We start from the raw sequence: 24,125 nt of genomic DNA, 5'->3' as shown, positions 1-24,125 counted from the left end.
CGATACGGTTCAGAGAGGAAGGAAGCGCTACGGTGAGGAAGGGAGCAGGAGCCCATCGCGCTCGCTGCAAGCCCGTCGTCCGTGTCTTGTCGCCGCGCTGGACAAATCTGAATCAGAAAGTTGTTTCCTTTTCTCCTCTGCATTCAATTTCAAAGGCTTTGAATTTGGCTTTTTTTCTTTTTTCTCTAACTTGTTTTCCTTCTCAGCTAGCCATCTTCCCTCCAAATCCTTCCACTTTGTCTCGAAAAGATCGCTTAACTTCGCGGCGGTTCGATGAACTTCATGCCTGGAAGGGTACCAGGACATGGCATTGCGAAACACCGTTCTGATATCAGAAGCAAATTGATCAGTTTTCTTGTACAAATCGTTCCGTAGCTTCGATTGAACACTCTCCAAATCCATCAAAGGCTTTGAATCATCATGAATCCGCAAAGCCTTTCCTTTCTTGAAATACACTCCATCTGGATGAACCAATAACCTTCTCAGCGTTACTGAACATTGCATCTTCTTGAATCGATCCATACCTGAAGAACTTCGTTTCTTCTCCTCAAAATCAATGATTTTTGCAGCCTCAGTAGTAGTACCCTTCTTCATCCTTGAACCTTCTTCACTCTTTTCTACCTTAGCTCTCTTGTTGTTGTTGAATAGATGAACATGGCTGAATAATGTTGAAGAGGAAAAAACTCTTTTTTGGGGTACCCTTTTGTTGGCAGCATCTGAAGATTTAGTGGGCATTGTAGAATAAGAATTTGCAGGAGCAAAAGTTGAAGACTTTGGAACAAAAAAATATGGTAGTTAATAGAATGCAACCCTAGCAGAGGATTGTTTATTAAGTAAGAAGGGAAAAACCCTATGAAGTGAAATGAAGGGTTTATGTTTTGTAAAGTTGCTTGGAGCACAAGATAATTAAGAAATCTCTTTTGACATATCTATTATATGGACCACTCTACGGTAAAGAACTAAAATGTAAGGGATGAATTATTTTATGGACACATTTAAAATGTTATATGGCTAATTTGGAGCATTTGATATTCCAATAAATTTTTAGTAAAATAATTAGTTTCTATATAAATTCTATAAAATATTAAATGTGAAAAGACAATATAGACCAAATTTAAAAAACAAATTATAATTGGGTCATTCCCACTTTTGATAAAAATAAACTTATAAAGTGAAATATAGTTTTAAAAAAATTAATGTCCATTTTAAATTTAATTTGATCTAAAATAAATATTTGTTTAAGAAATTTCAACACATACTTTTATATTTGTGTAATTATTTACTAAAAATAATTTGAAATATCTCATTAGATAACTCTTTTAAACTTAGAAGTAAACATATACATAAAAGACTAAAATACCTTTTATGATTAAGGATATTTAGTTTGAATTAGAAATTTAGTTTAATTTTAAAAGAACTAAAATTTATTTTCAACTAATTTTAAAAAGATAAAAATATTCTTTTAAAATTAGAGTTATTTAATTGTTTTAAATATTAAAAAAATTTGAATTTATTTTTTAAAAAAATTACCTTTTTAGAATGTTACTTCTAAATTCTATAATATTCATTTAAATATTAATTAAAAAAATGAAAATATCCTTTTGTGACTTTTTCTTTTTATTACACTAGAAGAAGTTTAAATTCGAGGCCTCTATATACCAAGAAGAAAGACAAATACCATATGAGTTATATGTTGTTTACATATATTAAAAAATAAAATTTAATTTAATATTAAAAGACCAAAATACCCTTTGCATTGATTATAGTGGATTTGGATCCATGATTGCTTTTTTTTTTCTTTTGTGATGCAAGTGACATGAATATAGGGTTCGAAGCATTAAAAAATTTGATAAAGAATTAAATATCAATTTAGTGCTCGACAAAATAGTTTTAGAATGGTTTGAAGATGTAACAGAAAAAATTAATAAATATTATTTTCTTATAAATAACAAAAAATTTTATATTTAACAAACATGCAATTTGTTTATTTAATCTGAATTTTTGTAGTAATATTTGAATAAATATTTAAAAATATACTAAAAAAATTTGGAGTAAAATTTAATATCTAATTTTTTTTTTAAAATTAGTCATTCACAATAAAAAAAATTTTAAATAAATCAATTGATATAAAATTATTAAATTTTAAGGATAAAAAGATCTTATTTTACTAATAATACTTGCAAAAAATTATATTAAAATCTAATCTCTAAAATCATTTTTTAGAATCACCAAGTAATAATTTTTTTAACCCACACAATTCTCTTTATAATAGGTATATTTTTAGATTTGAAATAATTTATTAGTTTCAAGTACTAAAATTATTATTAATATAATTTTATCTTATTGTTTAGTAATTAGTGAAATTAGTGGGATAAATTAATGGGGAATGCTAGGGGGACAATGATTTTAACAATATGAACAACGACCAATCAAATAAAAACACATTGCACCTCCAAATTAACCTTCTAAATTTTAATATTAAAATAAACATCCGTACACTAGTAAAATGAACATCCGATATATCTATTGTTTACATTGTTTAATATTTTCATTGTTCATCTATACTTTTCCTAAATTAATTGGTGAGTGAATTCAACCATGCAGCAACGTCAGGTAGTAAATCATCTCTTAGTTGTTGAATAAGGTATCTCAAAACATTTTCCATGGCCTGCCGTTTCAACTTCTCTGCTGCCATCGTTGCCTGTAGTTCAACAAGTACACTATAATTCAGCTCTATTTGAGTTCCATGGAAAAATGAAAAACAATGGAAAAAGAATAGAAGCCTACAAAGAAGACTTCAATTCCTGGCTCCTATAAATAGTACTGGAAACATAGAGTTGCCAAACTAGATGCAGAGGATTGTTTAAGTAATCTATTATCAGAAAGTGACATATAACAGAAGGTCAATAACTTCAGCTATATTCCTTTTAATTTATTAGCATATAACAAATGATCAAATGCAGCATACTATAAAGTGAACATCAAATTTCAATGAGTAGCTCCTTTCAACATACAACAAACATTCATAAACATGCTTACTCATAGAATAATGCAGGTTGTTCAATTAGTAAGCAACAGCAGACCAACAACAGAGTGAAGGGGGGGAAAATAGGATCAATAACAAGAATAGATCCAAGTTAAGCATTTACGATATCCTTCCGTCTAGCAAGACAAGGACTAATCCGTCGCAAATCGAAAATAGGTTACTACATCTACAATGTGGGATTCGAAGTCCGATACTTGCTTAAGCGAACTAGTGAACTAATCACTAGATTAGCCCAAGTTGTTTAAGCATTCAGAGTTTCAACCGATATGGATAATATCCAACTTCTTAGATTAAGTGTTTACTGTTAAGCCAGAAACTATTGAATCCATGCATCAAATTCTAACAGTGATGACATCGGCTAGATAAAACCAACACCATCAAAATTGATAGAACAAATTTCAAAAGATAATATTATTCAATATAGCTTCACATTCTATGGTATAATTTACTTTTCTTGATAATTTTATTGAAAAAAGTTTACATTACTCACAGTGAGTGGAGTACTTAACAATATATGATGTAAAGTTCTTAGACACAAAATGCAGATAACGAGGTTCCACCCGACAAGTTAGGAAACCCCAAACTAACATTATAACCACTGCCAACATATATGCAACCGTTGCTAATTGACATGCCTCCATACACACTTGCTCCAGTTTTGTAGGACCACAAAATCTTCCCATTTTTTGCATTCATTGCATATATTGATCCCAATAGATCTATTGATCCAGCAAAGACAACATCATTTGCAACACTAACAGGTCCATTAGAAGTGCTGTTACTAGGATTAGCAGTGGACCATACAATTTTCCCATTACTTGCATCCATTGCCACCCAACCACCACTAGTTGTGGTTCTGTTTGATGGTGCAAGAGTGAAGTTTTTGGCCCCGGAATTTGCAATGTTTGTGTAAACTCTCCTTTCGTCCGTCGCCGCACCCCATGTTCCTCCTCCTGCTAGTCCGCCTGGTCCAGCCTCCTGCAAAAGGGGCAAAGCTCAAAAGTGTGAATGTTTTATGCATTCATTTGTTACTGCTCTACATGTAAGCTTCAACCATACTACGTGTAAACAAAAAATCAGTCATCACATCAGTGTCTATATAGAATACATGTTAAAATATAAAATACAAATTGAAAACAAGTTAAATATATTATATACAAATATATAATGATTGATTTAGTAACTGATTTTTTTTTTTGTATACATAACATTTTTTATCTGTGGTTAGAATTATGAAAAGCATGAATTTGTTATGATATAACAGAGTTATTGATACAGGATAAATAAATTTGTTATGATAGGATTTGACTTTGTGTAATCTTGAAATGTGGTTGAGGTTTTCATTTATCACTTCATTGGGTAATGAGTTACTATTATAATTGATTTCATTATCATTCTAATTGCTTTATCTATGTCATAAACATTTTAGTGTGACTTGCACTTGAGTTAAGCTAGTCTTTCATTCAAATCGTTTTCAGATCATACCGTAAACCAAGGAATGTTGCCATTGCTGCGATCCAAAGCCCATGCATAGCCACTTTTCTGAACGGCAGCAACAAGATCTTTCTTGGTTCCATTAACATATACACTCAACATCATTGGTGCCTCACCAAAATCAGCATCAGGGGTAGGACCAGAAGGAGGACAACCAGGAATTGAAGCATTGTTGCATTGATAAAACCATACATCATACCCTCCTAGTTGCCGGTACCATTGGATCTTTCCAGTGTCCAAATCAAGGGCCAAGATTGAATTGGAGTGGTTTTCAGGCTCAACACACTCATCAGGTTCAGTAGGCACTGTTCTGTTGCTCTGCCTTTCTTGACACTCAAGTATTCGTCGCGGCGCTGAGTAGAGGTTCCCAGTGGCAATGTAGACATGGTTTCTTTGAGCATCAATGGAGGGGCTGCTACCCCATATGGCTGCTCCTGCATACCCTCCTACCGTGCCATTGTTATCCGGTAACATGTAGGTTTGCCATATGATGGCGCCGGATAAGGCATCAAGTTTCGCCATGCTGCCTCGAAATATGCAGCATCCTTCAATGGTTTCACCTTCTTCTAGTGATGATGTTCCAACATAGTAACCTCTAATGGATACCAATGCACCATAAGTAATTCAGAATTCAATTGAAAGTGTAAGATAAAAATATTGCCACATTTGTTCAATTCTGGTTTGCAACTTAGATTGGGTAAGAACTTGCATAATGTTGAGTTTTAAACTTAGACCAAGCTTGTAGCTCATCATATTCTTTGAACAATCATAGAGTATACCTCTTGATGCAAAATAAAATATATGTCATCTCATATTTAAGGCATATTGCATAGTAATATATTTATTATCAACAACTGAACAAGGATTTGCTGTTTTCTAACATTTTCAGATGGTTGACTTTGTGTTACAATAGAAATCTTTTTAATTAAGATCTTGTAATTAAAATACTTCATATCAAAATCTTATAGCATATAAACTAGGGGTGTTCATGGTTTGGTTAATCCAAAAACCAAACCAGTTTTTTGGTTAACCAAAAATATAGTATTGGTTAATTAACCAAATTGATTTTACATGATGAAACCGGTTATTAACCGGTTAGTGAATTTCAAAACCGGTTTTTAACCGGTTATTAAAATAAAAATCGGTTTTTAAAAAAATAACCAGTTTTTATATAAAAAACCGGTTTTTGTATCAAAAAATCGGTTTTTGTATCAAAAAACCGGTTTTTGTACTAAAAATTGGTTTTATACCATAAAATTGGTTTTTACATGTAAAAATATATTTTTACACAAAAATTAATATTTTTACATATAAAACCCAAATTTTTACACAAAAAACCGGTTTTTGTCCCAAAAATCGGTTTTTATACTAAAAAATTGGTTTTTATACCATAAAATTGGTTTTTACATGTAAAAATAGGTTTCTACATGTAAAAATAGATTTTTACACAAAAATTAATATTTTTACATACAAAAACCCAAAATTTTAAACCTTTTTTTAATTGAATTTTTTTAATCTAATTTTTTTCTTTCTAAATGATACGAGTAACATTTGTAAATAATGAAGTCCCTTCCATTGCTTTCGTTCCTTTTTCTTTCTTATCTCTTTTCAATATTTTCTATAAATAATTTTTTCTCTTTCTCTCTCTCTCCTCTTCTCTTTCTTTTCTCTCTCTCTCTCTCCCATTTTTCTCTCTCTTCCTCTCTTTCTCTTCTCTCTCTCCCCTTCCCCTTCCCCCTCTTTCTCCCCCTCCCCTTTCGTTCTCTCTATCCTTCTCTCCCTCTCTCTCCCCATGCTCTCTCTCTCCCTCCCTCTTCTCTCTCCCCTCCTCTCCCTCTCTCATTCTCTCTCCCCTCTTCTCTTTTCTCTCTCTCCTTCTCTTTTTCTGTCTCTCTCTCCTTCTCTCTCCGTATCCTCTCTCTCTCCCCTCTCTCTTTCTCTCTCTTTGTCCTCTTTCTCTCTCTGCTTCTCTCTCTCTTATCCTTCTTCTCTCTTCTTATCTCTCTCCTTTTTTTCTTTCTCCTCCTCTATCTTCGCCTCCTCTCTCTCTTCTCTCTCGCTTTAGAGAGAAGAGGAGAAAAGAGATAGAAGAGGGATAGAGATTGAGAGAAGGTTGAGAGAGAAAGAGAAAAGAGAGAGTAAGAAAAGAAAGAGGAGAAGGAGAGAAAATGAAGAGAGGAAGAGGAGGAGAGAGAGAAAGAAGAAAAGGAAAGAGAGATGAGCGAGAGAGAGAGAAAGAGAGAAAAGAAAAAAGAGAGAGAGAGAGGAAGGAGAGGGGAGAGAGAGAAAGAGAGAGAAAGAGAGAGAGAAGGGAAAAGAGAGGAGAAAGTAGAGAGATATGGGAGAGAGAGAGAAGGAGAGGAGAGGAGAGAGAGAGAGAGGAGGGGAGAGATAGAAAAAGGGGAGAGATGATTAGAGAGAGAAAGGGGAGGAGAGAGGAAGAGAGAGAACGGAGGGGGAGAAAGAGGGCAAGGAAAGAGAGAGAGAGAGAGAGAGAGAGAGAGGAAGTGATAGAGCGGAGAGAAGGAGAGAGAGATAGAGAGAGAAGGAGAGAAAGAGAGAGGGAGAGAGAGAAAGAGGGAAGGGGAGAGAGAGGGATAGAAGGATAGAGAGACAAGGGAGAGAGAAAGAAAGACGAGGTGGAGAGAGAGAGAAAGAGAGAGAGAGAGAGAGAGAGAGAGAGAGAGGGAGGGGAGAGAGAGAGAGAGAGAGAGAGAAAGAGAGAGAAGCGGAGAGAGAAGGAAAGGAGAGAGGAGATAAAGAGAAAAATGAGTTAGAGAGAGAAGGGAGAGAGGGGGGAAGGAAAGGGGAGAGAGAGGGAAAAGGGAGAGAAATAGGGAGAAAATAAGAGAGAGAGAAGGGGATAGAGAATAGAGAGAGAGAGAGAGAGAGAGGATAGGGAGAGAGAAAAGGAGAGGAGGAGAAAGAGGAAAATGAGAGAGAGAGAGAGAGGAGGGAGAGTAGGGAAAAAGAGAGATAGGAGGAGAGAGAGAGAGAGAGAGAGAGAGAGAGAGAGAGAGAGAAAGAAGGGAGGGAGAGAGAGAAAGAGAGAGTAAGGGGGAGAGGGAGGGAGAGAGAAAGGGAGAGGAAGAGAGAGAGAGAGAGAGAGTGAGAGAGAGAGAGAGAGAGAAAGAGTATGTAATTTGGTTTTGAAATTAAGTTTTGATTTTAATTTGGTTTTGGTTTTGGTTAACCGGTTAAAAACCGGTTTCTTTTAATTTGGTTTTGGTTAACCAATTCTAAAAAATATGGATATGATTTTTAAATTGTTTCATTAAACTGGTTAACCAAAATGTGATTATGATTTTTTAACCGGTTAACCACATTTTGATTTTTTTATGAACACCCCTAATATATGTTACCATTCCAACTTGGAAAATAAAGGGTATCTTCATATATTGCTGGGGTTGCAGTTATATCTTTTCCTGCATAGAATTTCCACTTCAAACTTAGGTTTGGTGCTGTTTTGGGACTGATCTTAAACTCTTTATAGCCATATCTTCTGTTGAACAAATCTCCACCATGGTTCAACCAATCTTGTGAATGTTGCCACTAAAATCAAGAAAAATCAATTTGAAAATTAAATTTTATTTACTAATTTGTAAGAATTTAAGGAGCCCATTTTCTTCCACCAATACTTATATACCCTAAAAATTCTCAAAATAAAGGTTATAGATTTTTTTTAATATTTACTACTTAACTCTACTTTTTTTTTTCAATTTGTAAAATAAAAACTCTATTTCAACTTCTTTTAACATATAACTAAACTTGAAAGAGAAAATTTGGTTACAAAACGAATTTATTAAAAAAAAAAGGAGTATGTGAGAGATAGGGAAGAAGTATGATACATTTGAGGTTGAAGCAAAGACCAATGCTGCATGAACACAAAACAAGAATAAACAAAAAACAAAGCCTGTGCTGAATTTAGGTGTCTCCATGCATGCAGTTGAACCTGGGAAATGAGATGAATAATAATATTAAGGAAACAAATTTTCAACAAACTGGGACATGTAATTGAAATGGAACATGTTTGCCTCAACACAATGGAATCTTATTAAATCTTTGACTACTCATTCCGGGGGGGCCAATATTTTGACTTTGAATCTATCTTTTTTTTATTTTTTTTAATCTTTTTTCTAATCCTGCATAAAGATCGTCATCGTACTGTACTATATCGGTATATATCCCCACATCAATGATTTAATAATTAAATTATGTTATTTGGATTTTTCTTACACGAAAAGTAGTGTATTTTTATGTTAATTTATTAAGCTCATATAATTATGAGTCATTCTGTCTTTTTATAAATTTGTATCTTTTAAATTTTAGATTTTTATTTAAAAAAATAAAATATAATTTTTTATTTTTAAATATTTGTTCTCTCGTACTTTGTTTTAATGCTGAGACAATTAATTGACTTTGAGTTTGTACTCTTTTTTCCATTCTAAACAAAACATTAAATATTTAGGATAATAATGTCTAGACAGTATGCTTTTTCTTCACGTACAAGTTGGTTTAAATGTATAATTAATAACATAAAATTAAGACCAATAGTTTTTGCTTATCTTTTAAGTTTGTCAAAATTCAACTTATTTTTTTAAAGGGTTTTTGACTCACTAATTTCAATTAATCTAATTACTTTCTAGATGAGTTACCAAAAAAATCCAGCTAGGGAACCAATTTTATGTCCAATTTCAACTAATTTTTTCTGATATTTTATTTATTTATTTATTTACCTTTTTATTCATAATCTTCTTTCTCATCATTTTTTCCCTCCCAACACCACCACAACTTCGCCTTTGGAGTCGGCCATAGACACCATAAATCCTAAATCTTAAACCCTCCAAGGGATGAGGGTCAAATAAATAATTTTAATAGTTAGTTACCTAGTTAGACTAAAGTTAGAGAGTTAGCTAGTATTGGTTCAATTACAAAGCAAAATCAAGGGAAAAGTATTGGTCATATAATATTTTTCTTTAGTATTATAACTAGATAGATATTTTAAATTTTATACTTGACAAATATATTAAGAAAAATTAAAACATGGAGAAAAAAATGTTGTTCCTAATCCTTACACTCATAATAAATAAGGAAATCAAGGAAATTCCAAAAGTCAATATTGGATAAAGACCAGCCAAGTAGTTGGTGTAAGCACGTTAGTTCTTGGGTTCTTGCACAAATTTGACTTTAAGAAATTTTGGAGGAATGAATAAAAATTACTCAATAATCAATTAATAAAAATTTTAAATATATAATTTTTAAAATTAATAAAATAAAAATACATTAAAGGATGTATAAAATAAAGAAATAAAAATAAGTTTTTTGTGAAGAGATAAATTATTGACATTTAACATATGCAGTAGCACATTGTTTTTGACATACATAATAGATATATCCATATACACACGGACAAATACATAAATATTTTCTTATTTGTTCATGAATTTTATTGGTGTCAAGTAAATAAACACCTATTTTATTTATGATATTCGAACTACATTTATCTTCATACATAACTGTTAAAATAAATGTCAAACATTAGGAGGAAGAGGACAAGGACAACCAATGGTTATTAATCAAAGCCCTCATTATTGTTAAGTTGCTTGATATTTTCAGAATATATCAATAAATGAAAAGGATTAGTCAGATAATATTAAAATATATTTGTCCAAGGAATAAAAATAAGTAGAAAACTTCGCATTCACTTGAAAATAAATTCTCATACTATATCAATTGTTGTTGGCTTTTTTTATACAGCTTTTTTCTTAAAAAAAATTATATAGTATATTAGTATGTATCAAATCAATGTTAATTATTGTATATAAATAAGTAGAGAGTTTAACCATATATTTAAAATCAACAACTAAACTATTCTCACACAACAAAATTTTATATAAAGAGATAAGAGATGACTATTATCAAGTTGACTTTCCTCAATCCAGAAATGTTTTTTTCTTAATATGCAGATCGACTTTGCTTGAAAAATCCAAAAAAACTCACATCATGACCAGCCATTTTGTTTAAATATTTTGTATAGCAAGCATCTTATCCTGAAATCATAAATAAGGATTCATTAAGAGTAAGAGACAGGAAGGGGTAAAAGAAGTGGTAAGGTTTTTACAAAAGGAGCTACAAGAATTGCTATGAATTCATTATGTACAAGCATTACTAAACCTAACATTAACATTTTCAATAATGATCATACGCCTGTAATATACAAGCTAGCTGCAAATACAATGTCACGCTTTATTGCATTAGAAGCTATCTCCATTTTTTTGCAGAGAGCAGAATTCCCCATAATAGCGGCAGAGTTTTTGAACTCGCAGCAGGTCTCATCCAACCTGACAATTGTCCTTACTATCAGACCTTCAGGAACATCTGTAAGTTCACAGATATCGGCAAACGGAGTACCCTGCAATGGAAATTAGAGATTTGACAATGGATCACAACAAATCAATGGTAGAAGTACTGAATTTGTAATTGTCTGTAGAAAGAAACCTTAGCCCATTCATAAACCACTTCAACGAGACCAAATTTGAGATTTTCTTGGGCATACTCCTCCGGGTTTACCGGCAGATGGAAGTGAGCTTGAAGTTTCCCAAGCCTTATTGCTGTATTGTACAATCTGTAACAAATACATCAAACCAGGAATTCATAATAAAATTCAACTCTTCATTACAATCTGACGTCTGAATGCAGCAAGATAAAATGACGTAATGGTAAAGGTTGCTGCCATGCGAATTGAAAGTCAGTCTAACAGATTTAAATTTTAGAAACAATCTCTTTGATTTTATGGATACAAGGATATGTGCATTTCCCAGACCCAAACCAACAGGCCTTGTACACTAAGCTGCCTTTCTTACAAGACAAGACGAAAACATTTTGTTATATGAATGATTATCGATGCCTTTACTTGGCATAGGCTTCTAGGTTGCTTAAATAGAATTTCAGAAATACACAATTGTGAGTTACCTTTGTCTTGCTTTGGCCAGTGTCGGTGTGAGTGAAGGGTCAGATGTGTTCTTCTGCTGGAATACAAAAGCAGACATTAATGCCACCGCTTCTTCTGGTTCAAGATCATCCAGTTGGTTCTCAAACAAGCACTCGGTGCAAATCAACTCCTCCCCAGAATTCATCTCACAGGCGACACGTCCTTTCATTTGAACAACAAGGTCTTCATCAATACATCCAATTTCCTTCAGCACATCTATCTGGAGAAAGAGTACAGTTGAGCATAAAAAACAAGGATTACCATCGTCTTAGTAAGTAGTAAGTGAAGGGTTATTAATCATTATATCAATAACTTCTATTCTATATAGGTCTCACCAAATAATCCAACAGTGAATAAACCTTAATTTCTCACTTTACAGTATACTAACTTTAATGAATCCTAAAGAAATTATTTAATTTACCCGGCCCTGAAAGTCAGGCATCTGTTGAAGTGCATCATCAGAAATTTGAAACTGAAGAGCATGTACTTCTTCTTTGTGCTTCTTCATCTCTTTAGCTAACTTTAGGTGCTCTTCCAATTTTATACACCCATGACACGGATTCTGAGACATCTTTTCTAACAACTTAGTCCACTTGTGGTATGTTTGCACAAGTATCACATCTCTCAGCTTAAGATCTGAAACAAATTTAAAGTGATACTCGATTAAGCCTAGGTTTTATAATCAGAACTGTTCGCCCAAATGTTACAAGAGAAGATGAAGACGTCCCTAAACCCAAATGAGTGTGAAAAACAGCCTCAACTGTAGAAACGATCAGCATTACGGCTTACAGGTAGGAACTAATGTTTAAAAAATCGATTGCAAAGAAATGGTTTCTATAATTCAGCCATGTTTCATGCCTTTGCAACTTGACATGCCCAAAAAGCCACGTACAAGTGACAGTATTGACAAGAGAAAAAATGATCAAATTCAATAGTTTTTTTGAAACACAGAATGGTAAATGGTAATACCTTTCACAGGATCCAGAGCTGGAGGATACTTATTTCCATCTGATTTCAATTCCAGGAGAAGTTGAACTGTCTTTGCATAAACCAGCACCGACGCGTACGCGCACAGCACGCGTACGCGTCCATGGGGTGATTCGCAAGGTGCCGCAAGCGCCAGGTGCGCGCGCGCGTCCATGGGCGAGTTCAACTTCTTTGACTTTTCATGATTTCTCCACTTTGCATGCTTTCCTCTTCACTCCTTTGATCCATTCTTAGTCTTTCCAATCTGAAATCACTAACAAACATATCAAGGCATCTAGTGGAATCAAAGGTGAATTGAATTTAGCTACTTAAGGTCTAGAAAGCATGTTTTCACATCTAAGCACAAATAAGGAGGCAATCACAAAACTATGCTAATTCATTGAATAAATGTGGGTAAAAGGTATTAAAAATCTCTTAAAATCAATACAAGATAAACCGTCAAAACGCGGTTTATCAACCTCCCCACACTTAAACCAAGCATGTCCTCATGCTTAAACCAAGAATGAAGTAAGGGTATGGCGTTTATTCAATGGAAACTAACTAAATGCAGTCTATCTATATACAACTATCTAGATGAATGCAATTGCTTGGTCAAAATAAATCATTTCCCAAGAAGCATATATGCACAAGGGCTAAGGACTAGCAAGTCTAATCTACAATTGAATTGAGCTATTAAATATTTTTACAAACTTGCATGAAGAGTGATGATTGTAGGTGGAAACATGTAATTGAGCAATCGAACCCTCACCGATAGTGTTTGCACTCTATTCGCTCAAGTATTTAGGGTTGATTCTCTCAATTCTCTCCTAATCATGCTTTCCAAGATTTGTTTTTCATCTAACAATCAACATAGATCTTATGCATGCATACAATTATCATGAGGTCTTTTCTTTAGGTTGTAATGGGGTTAGGATCAAGGTAGGATGCATATTTGGTCAAGTGAGCTTAAAATTTGAATCTTTGATAAGCTTAAACTTCCCACCTAGCCTATGACATCCTATACAATTAAGCTCTAACCTAACTACCCATTTTTTCTCACCTTTTCACATACTCATGCATTTTCTTTTCATTTCACAACACTTGTGCATTGATCTTTATTGGACTTTACTTTGGGGCATTTTGTCCCATTTTTATTTCTTTCTTTTTTTTTCTTCTTTTTCTTTCTTTTTCTATTTTTTTCTTTTTCATATTATTTTTCTTTTCTTTTGCTTTTGTTTTTCTCATTTTTTTCTTTCTATGTACAAGAACCTCAATGCATAAGGTTTTACATTTGATCAATACATGAGTATGTACCCAATTCCCAATATTTTCAATAACAATACAAAACTACCCTTTTATTCACCCAATGTCCCAAGGTTCCTACACTTGAATGATACTCACACACACTAGCCTAAGCTAATCAAAGATCCAAATAAGGACAATTATTGTTTTCCGCTTTAGGCTTGTAATGTGCTAAATTAAGAACAAGTGGGTTAATCGTAGGCGCAAATTGGGTAACAATGGAAGATAAAAGGTAAGGCTATTTGGGTAAGTGAGCTAAATGAAATGATGGCCTCAATCATATAAATGCATGTATACACAAAATAATGGACATAAAGAACCAAACAATTCAAAGATTATAATTATAGAAAGAGAATAATGCACACAATAAGGAAAATAAGTGGTTATAAGATGTAACCACACCATTAGGCTCAAATCTCACTTGCTTGTGTTCTTAGCTCAAAACATGATCCACAAGATATATATAATTCAAGCAAGCTCTATGAAAAATTTTCACTCAAATCAATTGAGATGCCCTATAGATAGAAATCTTGAAAAATTTAATTATTTTGACTAAGCTTATTTTGTATACATGTGCAAAAATAAGAAAATGCAAAAGCCTAAGATGAAATGTAAAAGTGTTGGGATTAGAAACTTGTCACCCAAAATCGCCGACCGGTCGGACGACCTCCCCACACTTAAAAGTTTGTACCGTCCTCGGTGCATTGAAGGATGAGCAAGGGGGTACGGCGACTCTCTGGATTGCTGCGTGTTCTTAGTCTTGCTTTCATGTTTGCTTGTGGTGCATTCATCATGAAAAACAAAAATATAACACCACAGGATGAGAAGATATAAAAGCAAGGAAGCATACAATGTTGGAATGAGGTAAATAACTAGAATTGAGTGAGTGAATTAGTGTGACATGAATGACAAATAAGCGTGTGAATTCTAAATTGGGCGCCTTTTAGAACACACATTAGCATAAAGAGCTACGACACAAAAGAAGCATGCACTTCACTCATCCTAGTGTACTTGAGATGCTTTAGGTAGGCTTGTGAGGTAAAACAAGCATTAAAGAAGCATGAAAGCATTCAAGTCAAACATATATGGATGCATAAAATCATGAAACACCATGCACTAAGGTAAATGCACAACATCATCCATCAAGAGGTTGCCTAATCACAGAATAAGGCTCAAATCACATGGTGGCCAAATCATGTAATTCAAGAAGAGTTACAAGCTCGAAGGCAATTCTCATCACTTGGTATTTTTAAAAGGTAAGCATGAAAAACTCAAAACCAAGTAGTAAAATATAACCTCAATCATAGAATCCAACAAAGATTATAAACATACTGATGTTAAGTTAACATCCCTTTTTAATACTCAGCAGCAATTAATGGTAAACAAGGATAACAATCCAACACTTATAATGAAAAAGAAAAAAAATGAAATGAAAACTAACTAGAACTAACTAACTAACTAATTAACTAACTAACTAATAACTAATTAACTAACTAAAATAAATGGTTATCAATGGTGTTTGGGAGTGTTGGATGAGGGGTAGGATAAGGGAAGAAGAAAGGAGAAGGAAAGAAATGGAAAGAGGAGAAGAAAAGAAGTGGATGGAAGAAAGGGCATCCACGTGTACGCGCGCATGGCGCGCGCGCGTCGATGGCTTATTTCGAGAGTGGTGCGTACGCGTCATGTGCGCATCCGCGCAAGTGGGGTTGTGCCAAAGGCACAACGTTGGCACGGCGTAGGCACAACTCTCTGAAAAATGTATGGAATGTGAAACTTCTCAATCCACGCGTACGCACGCATGGCGCGCGCGCGTGGATAGTCGAAAACGTTTGATGCACGCGTACGCGCGCAGTGTGCATACGCGTGGATGTTGCTCTGTTTTTTTTTTTTTTAATTTTCTCTATGTTTTTGCACCAATCCAAGCATTCTAATCCTCCAAACAACTACCAAAACACCTTAAAACCTTATTTAACATACTAAACTACCAATTAAACTCCACTAACTAAACAAAACATGAAATTAAACTAATTCTACCAATATGTACAAAAGAGAAAAATGAAAAGATTTTCCCATGGTGGGGTGTCTCCCACCTAACACTTTTATTTATTGTCCTTAAGTTGGACTTATGGGGAGCTTCTCTCAAGGTGGCTTGTGCTTGTACTCATCTTGGAACTTCCACCAATGCTTGGACTTCCAATAAGCTCCATCATTCAAGATTAATATCTCTAAGCTTTGATGGAGTTCTTCACAAACCATGGGCTCCCAATGTTGATCCTCATGTGTTTCCGGATCCCATATTTTATCTTCACACCCATCTCCAAGTTGATTATCATTAATCCATGTGGGTGTGAGCAAGGTGAATTCTCAACAAAGTGACCAAACATCCTTCTAGACCCATGTACTCTAGTTATACACCAACCTTTGCTATCAAGCTTTGGACATGTGACCATAATAAACCTAGAATGATGCTTCCAACCACTAACCATCTCCTTTTTACTCTTAAAGCCACTAATTTTTCTAAGTTGACAATCCGTCTCAAGCAAACCATATTCAAGGAGAATAACAAAGCTTAAGTATAAGGAATTTACCCACTTGAATGAGAGAATGGATGGTGGTGGCTTGGGGAGAGGTATCTCCAATGTGCTTGCAAGCTCTACTCCCCTGTTTGCTTCCTTGTCAATCTCCACCTCTTCATAAACTTCTTCATTCTTAATCCTTTGTTCATCAATTTTATCTAACTCTTCTCCATCACTCAAGTCATAAATGGGAGGTTGAGAGAAATCTACCTCCACATCACTTTCAAATTCATTGGGAGAATGTTCTTCAAATTCAAAAGATTCTTCACAAAGAAGATTGGATGCATGATCTTCATCACCAAGGGAACTCAATTCTTGCTTCATTCTCTCCAAGTCTTCATATAGGATATGCCTTAGAGGTTGTGCACATTCCTCCTCAACATTAACTTAAATCTTCTTGGAGGAGTTTTCTATAACTATAGCTTCCCATGGGGGTTTCGCATCTCCTAAGTCTTCAACCACTTCTTCCTCTTCTTTAATGGTCATAGGTTCCTCCAATTGTTCTAACACAAAGTAGCCTTCCTCATTTTCCACCGGAGTTTCTAATCTCTCCTTCATGCTATGTTCTTCTTTTGATTCTCCACATGTAGCCATGGGAGTTCCTTGAGTGTCCAAAAGTTGGGATGCTAGCCGGTTTACCTCCTCATCCAAGGCGGTCATAAATTGTTGCACATCCCTTGTCATCTCTTCTTGTCCTTGAAGAAGAACACCGAGGGTTTCATCCATTAGAGGTTGGGGTGGATGGGAGGGTTCATCATATTGGGGAAAAGGTTCATAATAGGAAGGTGGTTCATCATAATTAGGGTGTGGTGGTTCAACATTCTCCATTTTTTCCACTTGTTGCACAACATGTTCCATGGTTGCTTGAAATTGATCCAATGCTTCCTTGAGACAATTCCTTGATTCTTGTTCCGCTTGGATATCATGATTAGGATCATATTGCTCTTGGATCAATGGACATGAATATTCTTCCATGGGAGGTTGTGGTGGAAGGTAGAATTCATCTTGTGGTTGAAAATTTTCATTTAATGGAGGTGGTTCTTGGAAGTATTGAGGTTAGAATGGTGGCGGTTCTATGTGTGGCTCATATGGTTCAAAAGGTGGTTGGTATGGTGGATATGGATCAAGGTCATATGAAGGTGCTTGGTGGTAGAGGACTTGTGAGTATGGTTCATGTTGAGGATATGACTTATAGGCATATGGTGGTGGCTCTTGAAAGTCACAAGGAGATTCACCATAGCCATTTGATTGGTATGCATCATAGAATGGCTCTTCTTCATAGTACATTGGTGGAGGTTGTTGCCATGAAGATTGATCATATGCATATGGCTCCTCCCACCTTTGGTTATCCCATCCTTGATACACATTCTCATTATAGTTTTCATTTCCTAAACATAGTTGTAATCACACTCATAGCCAAAGTGAGAATTCATGATAGCAAGAGAAGGCAAAAACAAAAAAAATAGTAACAAATAAAGAGAACAAACGAAAAACTAACAAAGAAGCAAAAAGCAAACATATTTACAATATTCACATATATACAATAACCAATAACACAACACCATTGCAATTCCCCGGCAACGGCACCATTTTGATGATTAGATTTTTTACGGTTTAGAATTTCACAAATAAAATCTCGTTGAAGTATAGTCTCTAAACCAACAATAATCCTCTCATACAAAAAATTTGTTTGTCACAAGTACAAACCCCTAAAATTAATAAACCGAAGTATTGAACCTCGGGTCGTTCTCCCTAGGAATTGTAATGAAGTGTCTTGTTATTGGTTATGAGTTATTTTTGGGGTTTTGATAAGATGCATGAAAGATAAATGGCAAGAAAGTAAACTAATGGCTAAAAAGGTCTTGGCAAGGGTTGGTAGTCAAGGATCTCTATCCTAATCACTAACCACAATATGAGAATTGGCAAGGATTAATCTCATTAAATCATCCTCTAACTAGTAGTAAAGGAAAGTCAAATGAGCTATATCAATCCTAGTCCATAAGTCCTAATTCTCCATTAATTCAATTAGTGAGAACTAGAGTCAATGGATCCCAATCATCAATTACTTGGACATTAGCAACTCAAGAGTTCCTAAGTTACCTTTCCAAACCAAGAACATAAAACTCTACTCTAAAATCCAACCAAGTATTTTATCAAACACTTGGAAGGCACAAAAGAAAAGCATAGTAAATCAACAACAAGAATTAATTCTAACAACAATCAAATGTAAAGAATTAACAACAACAATTAAAGGAAACAAGATCTACATGAATTACCTCTTATTGAATTGAAAGAAAATGGAAGGAAGCATAGTAGATCTACAACAATACATAAGAACAACACAAAGGAAATTTCAACAAAAGCATGGAAGAAGAATGAATGTAACTACAATGAATTGAAGAGTAGAAGTAGAAGAATGAATGAATGGAAACATAGATCTAAGAACTAAACCTAATCCTAATCCTAATTCTAGAGAGAAGAGAGAGCTTCTCTCTCTAGAAACTACCTCTAAACTAATTCTAATGAGTGAAAATGAACTAAAGTGAGATCATCCCCCTTTGCTCTTCAATCCTTGGCTTTAAATAGCAGTTTAGGCGCCAAAGTTGGTTGGGATTGGGCCCCACAACCCTTTAGAATTCGTTGGTCACGTTTTCATTAAAAAATCATAAACCAGCACCGACGCGTACTCGCACAGCACACGTACGCATCCATGGGGTGATTCGCAAGGTGCGCGCAAGCGCCAGGTGCGCGCGCGCGTCCATGGGCGAGTTCAACTTCTTTAACTTTTCATGATTTCTCCACTTTGCATACTTTCCTCTTCACTCCTTTGATCCATTCCTAGCCTTTCCAATCTGAAATCACTAACAAACATATCAAGGTATCTAGTGGAATCAAAGGTGAATTGAATTTAGCTACTTAAGGTCTAGAAAGCATGTTTTCACATCTAAGCACAAATAAGGAGACAATCACAAAACTATGCTAATTCATTGAATAAATGTGGGTAAAAGGTATTAAAAATTTCTTAAAATCAATACAAAATAAACCATCAAAACGGGGTTTATCAGGCTCACACGACCGCGCGAAATGGAGAAAATCGCAGTGACGCGCTCGCGTGCCTGACGCGAACGCGTGGATTGGAAGTTGCACAAGTGACGCGAATGCGTGGACGACGCGCACGCGTGGCACGGGAAAACGCTGGATGACGCGAGCGCGTGGACGACGCGGTCGCATGACGTGCGCGATCTGCAGAATTTACAGAAATCGCTTGCGTGGATTCTGGGCCGCGTTTTAACCTAGCTTTCGGCCCAGAAACGCAGATTAGAGCCTGGAAACGTGTAGAGATGAAACAATTCTCATTCCGCATAATTTTCTAGTTTGAGTTTTTTGGATCTAGAGAGAGAATTCTACCTCTTCCTCTAGGTTTTTTCTACATTCGTAGTTTTAGGATTTGAAGATTTTGCTTTGATTATTAAGAATAGTCTACCTCCGGAACTGGTCATTCTAGTTTGTTTACTTACTTTTTACTTACTCTTTCATATCTTTAATCTGTCCAGAGTTACAATTGGATTATTTTGAGTTCATTAATACAAGGCTATTTTTATTTTTAATTGATTTCTTTGATTATTGTTTATCATGTCTCTTTTTATTTTCCCTTTTAATTTTGTGAAGTCTACATTTATGATAATGGAGTAGTTTCCCAACTTGATTGGGAGTTGATTACATGGAGAACCTTGAGTTGGAATACTCAAGAGTTCAATTGTAATTGGTTCGTTGTTGGTTGGCTTGTTAGTCACTAACTCTAATCCTTCCCAAGGGAGATAATTAGGACTTGTTAATAGAAGTTGACTTTTAACTTGACTTTCCTTCATTCGTTGAGGGTTAACTAAGTAGAAACAACTACTAATTATTAATTGATCTTGAGAAAATTCCAACAAGGATAGAACTTCCGATTAATCTTCTCCCGGTGAAGATTTTTATTTAAATTATATAAATTCTCTGATTTAATTTTCTGTTTATCAAACTCAAAACCATTTTGAAAAACCTCTGATTAATAAAATAGCACATCTTTCTGCAACTCGTTGGGAGACGACCTGGGTCTCATACTCCCAGTATTTTAATTCTAATTTTGTGACAATTCTTTTCTAAATTGACAAGTAGATTTTTGCTGGTTAAGAGCTGTACTTGCAACGCTATTTTTCTTAATAATTCTTAATCTGCCAATTTTCGCTACGTCATATACCTGAGGGGTGTCAGTGTATTTATAGGTGATGTACCAATAACCACTACTGAAGTAGTTCCACTTCTGATGGTGGATAACCGTCCCTTTATCTTAAGGTTGTTGAGATCTTTCTTCTAAAAAAGGGTGAGAGATTTAAGAAAGCAGTTGCTTTGTGGATGAACAGAAATTGCCCGTATTCGTCGGATCCGACCTCCTTCAAGAGGTCGGGAACACATTAAAGGCCACTCCCTTTGTTGGGCCTTTCGACTTTATTGGGTTAGGATATGAACAGTTCCCCTTCTTGAATCCGATTTCTTTACTTTGAGTCGGATTCAAGTATAACTGAAGTCGGAGATGTTCAAGTCAGTGTCTTCTGTTAACTCAGAAGACCGACGTGATTTCAAATTGAAAACCGACATGATTTCGGGCTGCCAACCGTCGCGTCCATTGGCTTTTCGCATTAACACGTGGGGAGCAGTTACATTGGTAATGGCGCACCTTTTAAATGAGTGGGACTTTTTATGCTTTTTGCCCCGGTGTCTTATAAATACTTTGACCCTTTTCTTCTTTCTTCTTTTTCATCTTCTTCTGTAAACTTTCTTTATTTCTTTTCACGCCTTCTTCATCTTCATCCAACCCATTCGTTTACTAGTGTTTGGCGTGTCAAGACGTTCGCTTCTCCTCTGTTGAAGACTCTCCCTTCGTTCTATTTCAAAGAAAGGTTGGTTTCTTGCTGCTGTTATTATGATCTCTGTTTGTTGGACTAGGTGTTTGTTGAGAGATTCTATGTAGCTTTCATATATCTTTGTTGTTACTTTCATTCTGTATGCATTAGGGACCTTCGTTTTTTTCTTAAAAAGATTATACCTTTTGTGGCTGTGTGTTGCTCTTTTTGAAGAAAACTGCCTCTTGTTTCAAACTTGTTTGTAATGATTCCTTTTCTTTTTATGTAATGTAGGTATACTATCTTATATATCTCGTTCCTCTGTTTCCAAAATGTCTTCGAGGGTTCCTAAGGATTTGTTAAGATGGGTAGATGCCTCAGTCCTTTGTGAAATTCCTTTAGTAGATAGCGTTTTTGTGGATGAGTTTCGAAAGCACCATAGGCTCTGTATTTTTGGAAAGGACGAGGTAAAGTACGAGTTAGTTACCCCCGACCCAGGAGTATGCTTTGGCAGAGTTGTAGATTTTGAATCCCCCTTCATTTTTATGTATGATTGTCTTTTCACCCGACTTGGGGTGACGTTTCCTTTTTCTGATTTTGAAACTGAAGTCCTTTCTTACTATAGAGTTGCTCCTTCTCAATTGCACCCTAATTCCCGGGGTTTCATGAAAATCTACCAGCTTGTCAGTCGCGAGCTTGATTTTCCGATTTCTTTAAGGATATTTTTTTTTGTTTCATCTTACTAAGCCTTTTAGCGCATCTTCTAATAAAAATAAACAACAATCGGTTTCCTTCAGGGTCATTCAAGGTTGGAAAGTATTTTCTATTTTTGGTGAATCCTTCCACGATTTCAAGAATTTTTTTTTCAAAGTCCGAGCCGTAGAGGGCCACCATCCCTTTTTCCTAAATGAGAATAATGAACCTTGCTTTCTATTATACTGGGTAAAGGCAGCCTTTGTCGAAAAATATAATTTAGTGGATTTGGATGAAGTCGAAGAGGCTGCAATCGAATTCTTCCGAGAGGCTTGGGGATGGGCTCCAAACATTGACACAAAAAAATTTCTTCTCGGGACCTCGAGCTATGTTCGTACCGAGTTAGGTAGCCTCCCTTTTTTTATTTGTAGATGATTACTTATTTTCCTGACTTGTTTTTGATGTCCTTTCATTTCTTTTGTAGAAAAAATGAAAAGCGAGTCTAAAGCATACCAGAATGTTCAGGAGGCGAAGAGAAACGCCCGTGCCCGAGTTGCAGGAGAGTAGCAAGTCGAATATGTCCTCTCCGACCAAGTCTGACTCAGGGGCGTCTTCCTCTCAGATCAAGTCGGTAAACCTTCCTCTTCCTCCTCCTCTTCCACCTCCTTCTTTAGTCCTTACTCCTCCAATTCCTCCCTTCTCGGATCCGACCTCTAAAAAGAAGAAGACTTCGGAGTCCAGCATCGTTAGTATTGATGATGCTGGGTTCGATGGGGGTGAAGTTTTGTGAGAGGCACATTCTTCCTCATAGCTTTATTGCTATGGACAATGCTTCTATCAAAACTCACCTTAAAGTCTTAATTCGAAGGGGATTTGGACTGCTGGAGTATGTTCTGCGCTCCTTAAGGAGTTTGAAAAGGCTCCTCTAAATGCTACACAACATTCTTTGGAGGCCCTTTAGACCGAGGTGGCCACTCTTAAGGAGGCTGACAAGGGATTGGAAGAGGAAAAAATAAGTTTGGAGGCTGAGCTCTTCAAAGCTCGAGATAGGGAGATGGAGTCAACCGCTTCCTGTGCTTTGGCTGAGGGGTTGCTGAAGAAGTCTCAAAAGAATCATGCTAGGGTTTTAAGGGAGAATCTGGAGCTAAAGAGGGAAATGGAGCAACTTAGGGAGAGTTATATAGATTTGGAGGAATCGGTTGTGGGAAGGACGGAGGAGGTGTTTAGAGTGTTGAAGGACCATGTTCGGGTTATTGCTCTCGACCTTGACTTGTCTCCCCTTTATCCTGATAAAGTCGTGATTGATGGGGAGATAGTCTTTCCTCCTCAGCCTCCTACCGACTCGGAGCTAAAAACTGCAGGGCAACGCTTGGTGGAGTATCCTTCCCGAGAAGTTTCCACCTCCTCGGAAGTCCCTCCGAGTTCTTCAGATCTACCCGAGGTTGTTCCTTCTAAAGAGGTTCCTCCAACCCCTTCGACTTTCGTTGCCAAAGAGGTTCCTCCGAGCTCCCGCCCTGATGATGATCTGAATCCTCTCATTGGTCTTATTTAATGTTTTGATTAAGGCTCAGCTTGTGGGACCTTTTTTATAAACACTTTATGTATGTTTTGAATACTTTTAGTTTGTTTATTCATGACTTTGATCCTTTGGAAAGGATTTTTTAACAACTGTTACTATGAGTGTTGATCTTTTAATGATAAGATCCTCTGGCTCGTAGGTATGCTTAAAAAGATCTTTTAGCTACTGTCAAATTATGTTGGTGACTGTGGATGAGGCTTTTTATGAAGCCCTTTAGCATTCTATCCTTTATTCTTAGGATTCTTATAAGTTCATTTTCGTATCATAGCTTACTACTTTGAACTGTTTGTGAGGCTTTAACGCAAGCCCTCTTTTAGGTGTCCTAAATTTTTGAAGGAGTGAGTTCTTTTATTACGAACGTCAACTCGTTTTGTTATTGAATCGTTTTCACAACTTAGGCTATTTTTACGATGCATTTTGTTCTATTTGGGCGTTTACCGACTTATAAGTCGTTTACTTCCGAGCTTCATATGATCGTCTTTTATACCCTCTTTACACCGACTTGTACCTCGTCGCTTCATCTTGCCGACCACATAGGTCAGGCAATGAATTTTTGCGTTTTTTCGAGTTTAACTCAATGCGTGTCGTAGAAATA

General features: G+C 35.6%; 2 protein-coding genes across 2 annotated transcripts; both read right to left on the bottom strand.

Moving 5' to 3' along the window:
* Nucleotides 1-3,574: 3,574 nt before the first annotated feature.
* LOC107606629 (uncharacterized) lies at nt 3,575-5,182 on the bottom strand. The gene is made up of 2 exons (XM_016308669.3): nt 4,532-5,182; nt 3,575-4,024 (listed from the first exon to the last, which is right to left on the bottom strand). The coding sequence occupies exons 1-2, from the start codon at nt 5,060-5,062 to the stop codon at nt 3,575-3,577; spliced, it is 981 nt and encodes a 326-aa protein (XP_016164155.2). The 5' UTR covers nt 5,063-5,182.
* Nucleotides 5,183-10,591: 5,409 nt separating this feature from the next.
* Nucleotides 10,592-12,689, bottom strand: LOC107608532 (DExH-box ATP-dependent RNA helicase DExH11-like). Its single transcript, XM_016310304.3, has 5 exons — nt 12,501-12,689; nt 11,953-12,167; nt 11,513-11,751; nt 11,039-11,165; nt 10,592-10,952 (listed from the first exon to the last, which is right to left on the bottom strand). Exons 1-5 carry the CDS (start codon nt 12,670-12,672, stop codon nt 10,740-10,742), a joined length of 966 nt encoding a protein of 321 aa, XP_016165790.2. The 5' UTR covers nt 12,673-12,689; the 3' UTR covers nt 10,592-10,739.
* Between the last annotated feature and the right edge of the window lie 11,436 nt (nt 12,690-24,125).

Source organism: Arachis ipaensis, chromosome B7 (assembly GCF_059453495.1).
Source record: "Arachis ipaensis isolate K30076 ecotype BB chromosome B7, ASM5945349v1, whole genome shotgun sequence".
NCBI classification, from domain to species: domain Eukaryota; kingdom Viridiplantae; phylum Streptophyta; class Magnoliopsida; order Fabales; family Fabaceae; genus Arachis; species Arachis ipaensis.
This window is presented reverse-complemented; position numbering and strand designations above follow the sequence as displayed.

Coding starts and splice junctions, on each gene's coding strand:
- LOC107606629 (XM_016308669.3), bottom strand. CDS start 5,062: ATGGCGAAACTTGATGCCTTATCCGGCGCCATCATATGGCAAACCTAC. Junction 4,025..4,531: donor GCAACATTCCTTGGTTTACG/GTATGATCTGAA, acceptor CCCCTTTTGCAG/GAGGCTGGACCAGGCGGACT.
- LOC107608532 (XM_016310304.3), bottom strand. CDS start 12,672: ATGGACGCGCGCGCGCACCTGGCGCTTGCGGCACCTTGCGAATCACCC. Junction 11,752..11,952: donor TGCCTGACTTTCAGGGCCGG/GTAAATTAAATA, acceptor CTCTTTCTCCAG/ATAGATGTGCTGAAGGAAAT. Junction 10,953..11,038: donor TGGTTTATGAATGGGCTAAG/GTTTCTTTCTAC, acceptor TTTCCATTGCAG/GGTACTCCGTTTGCCGATAT.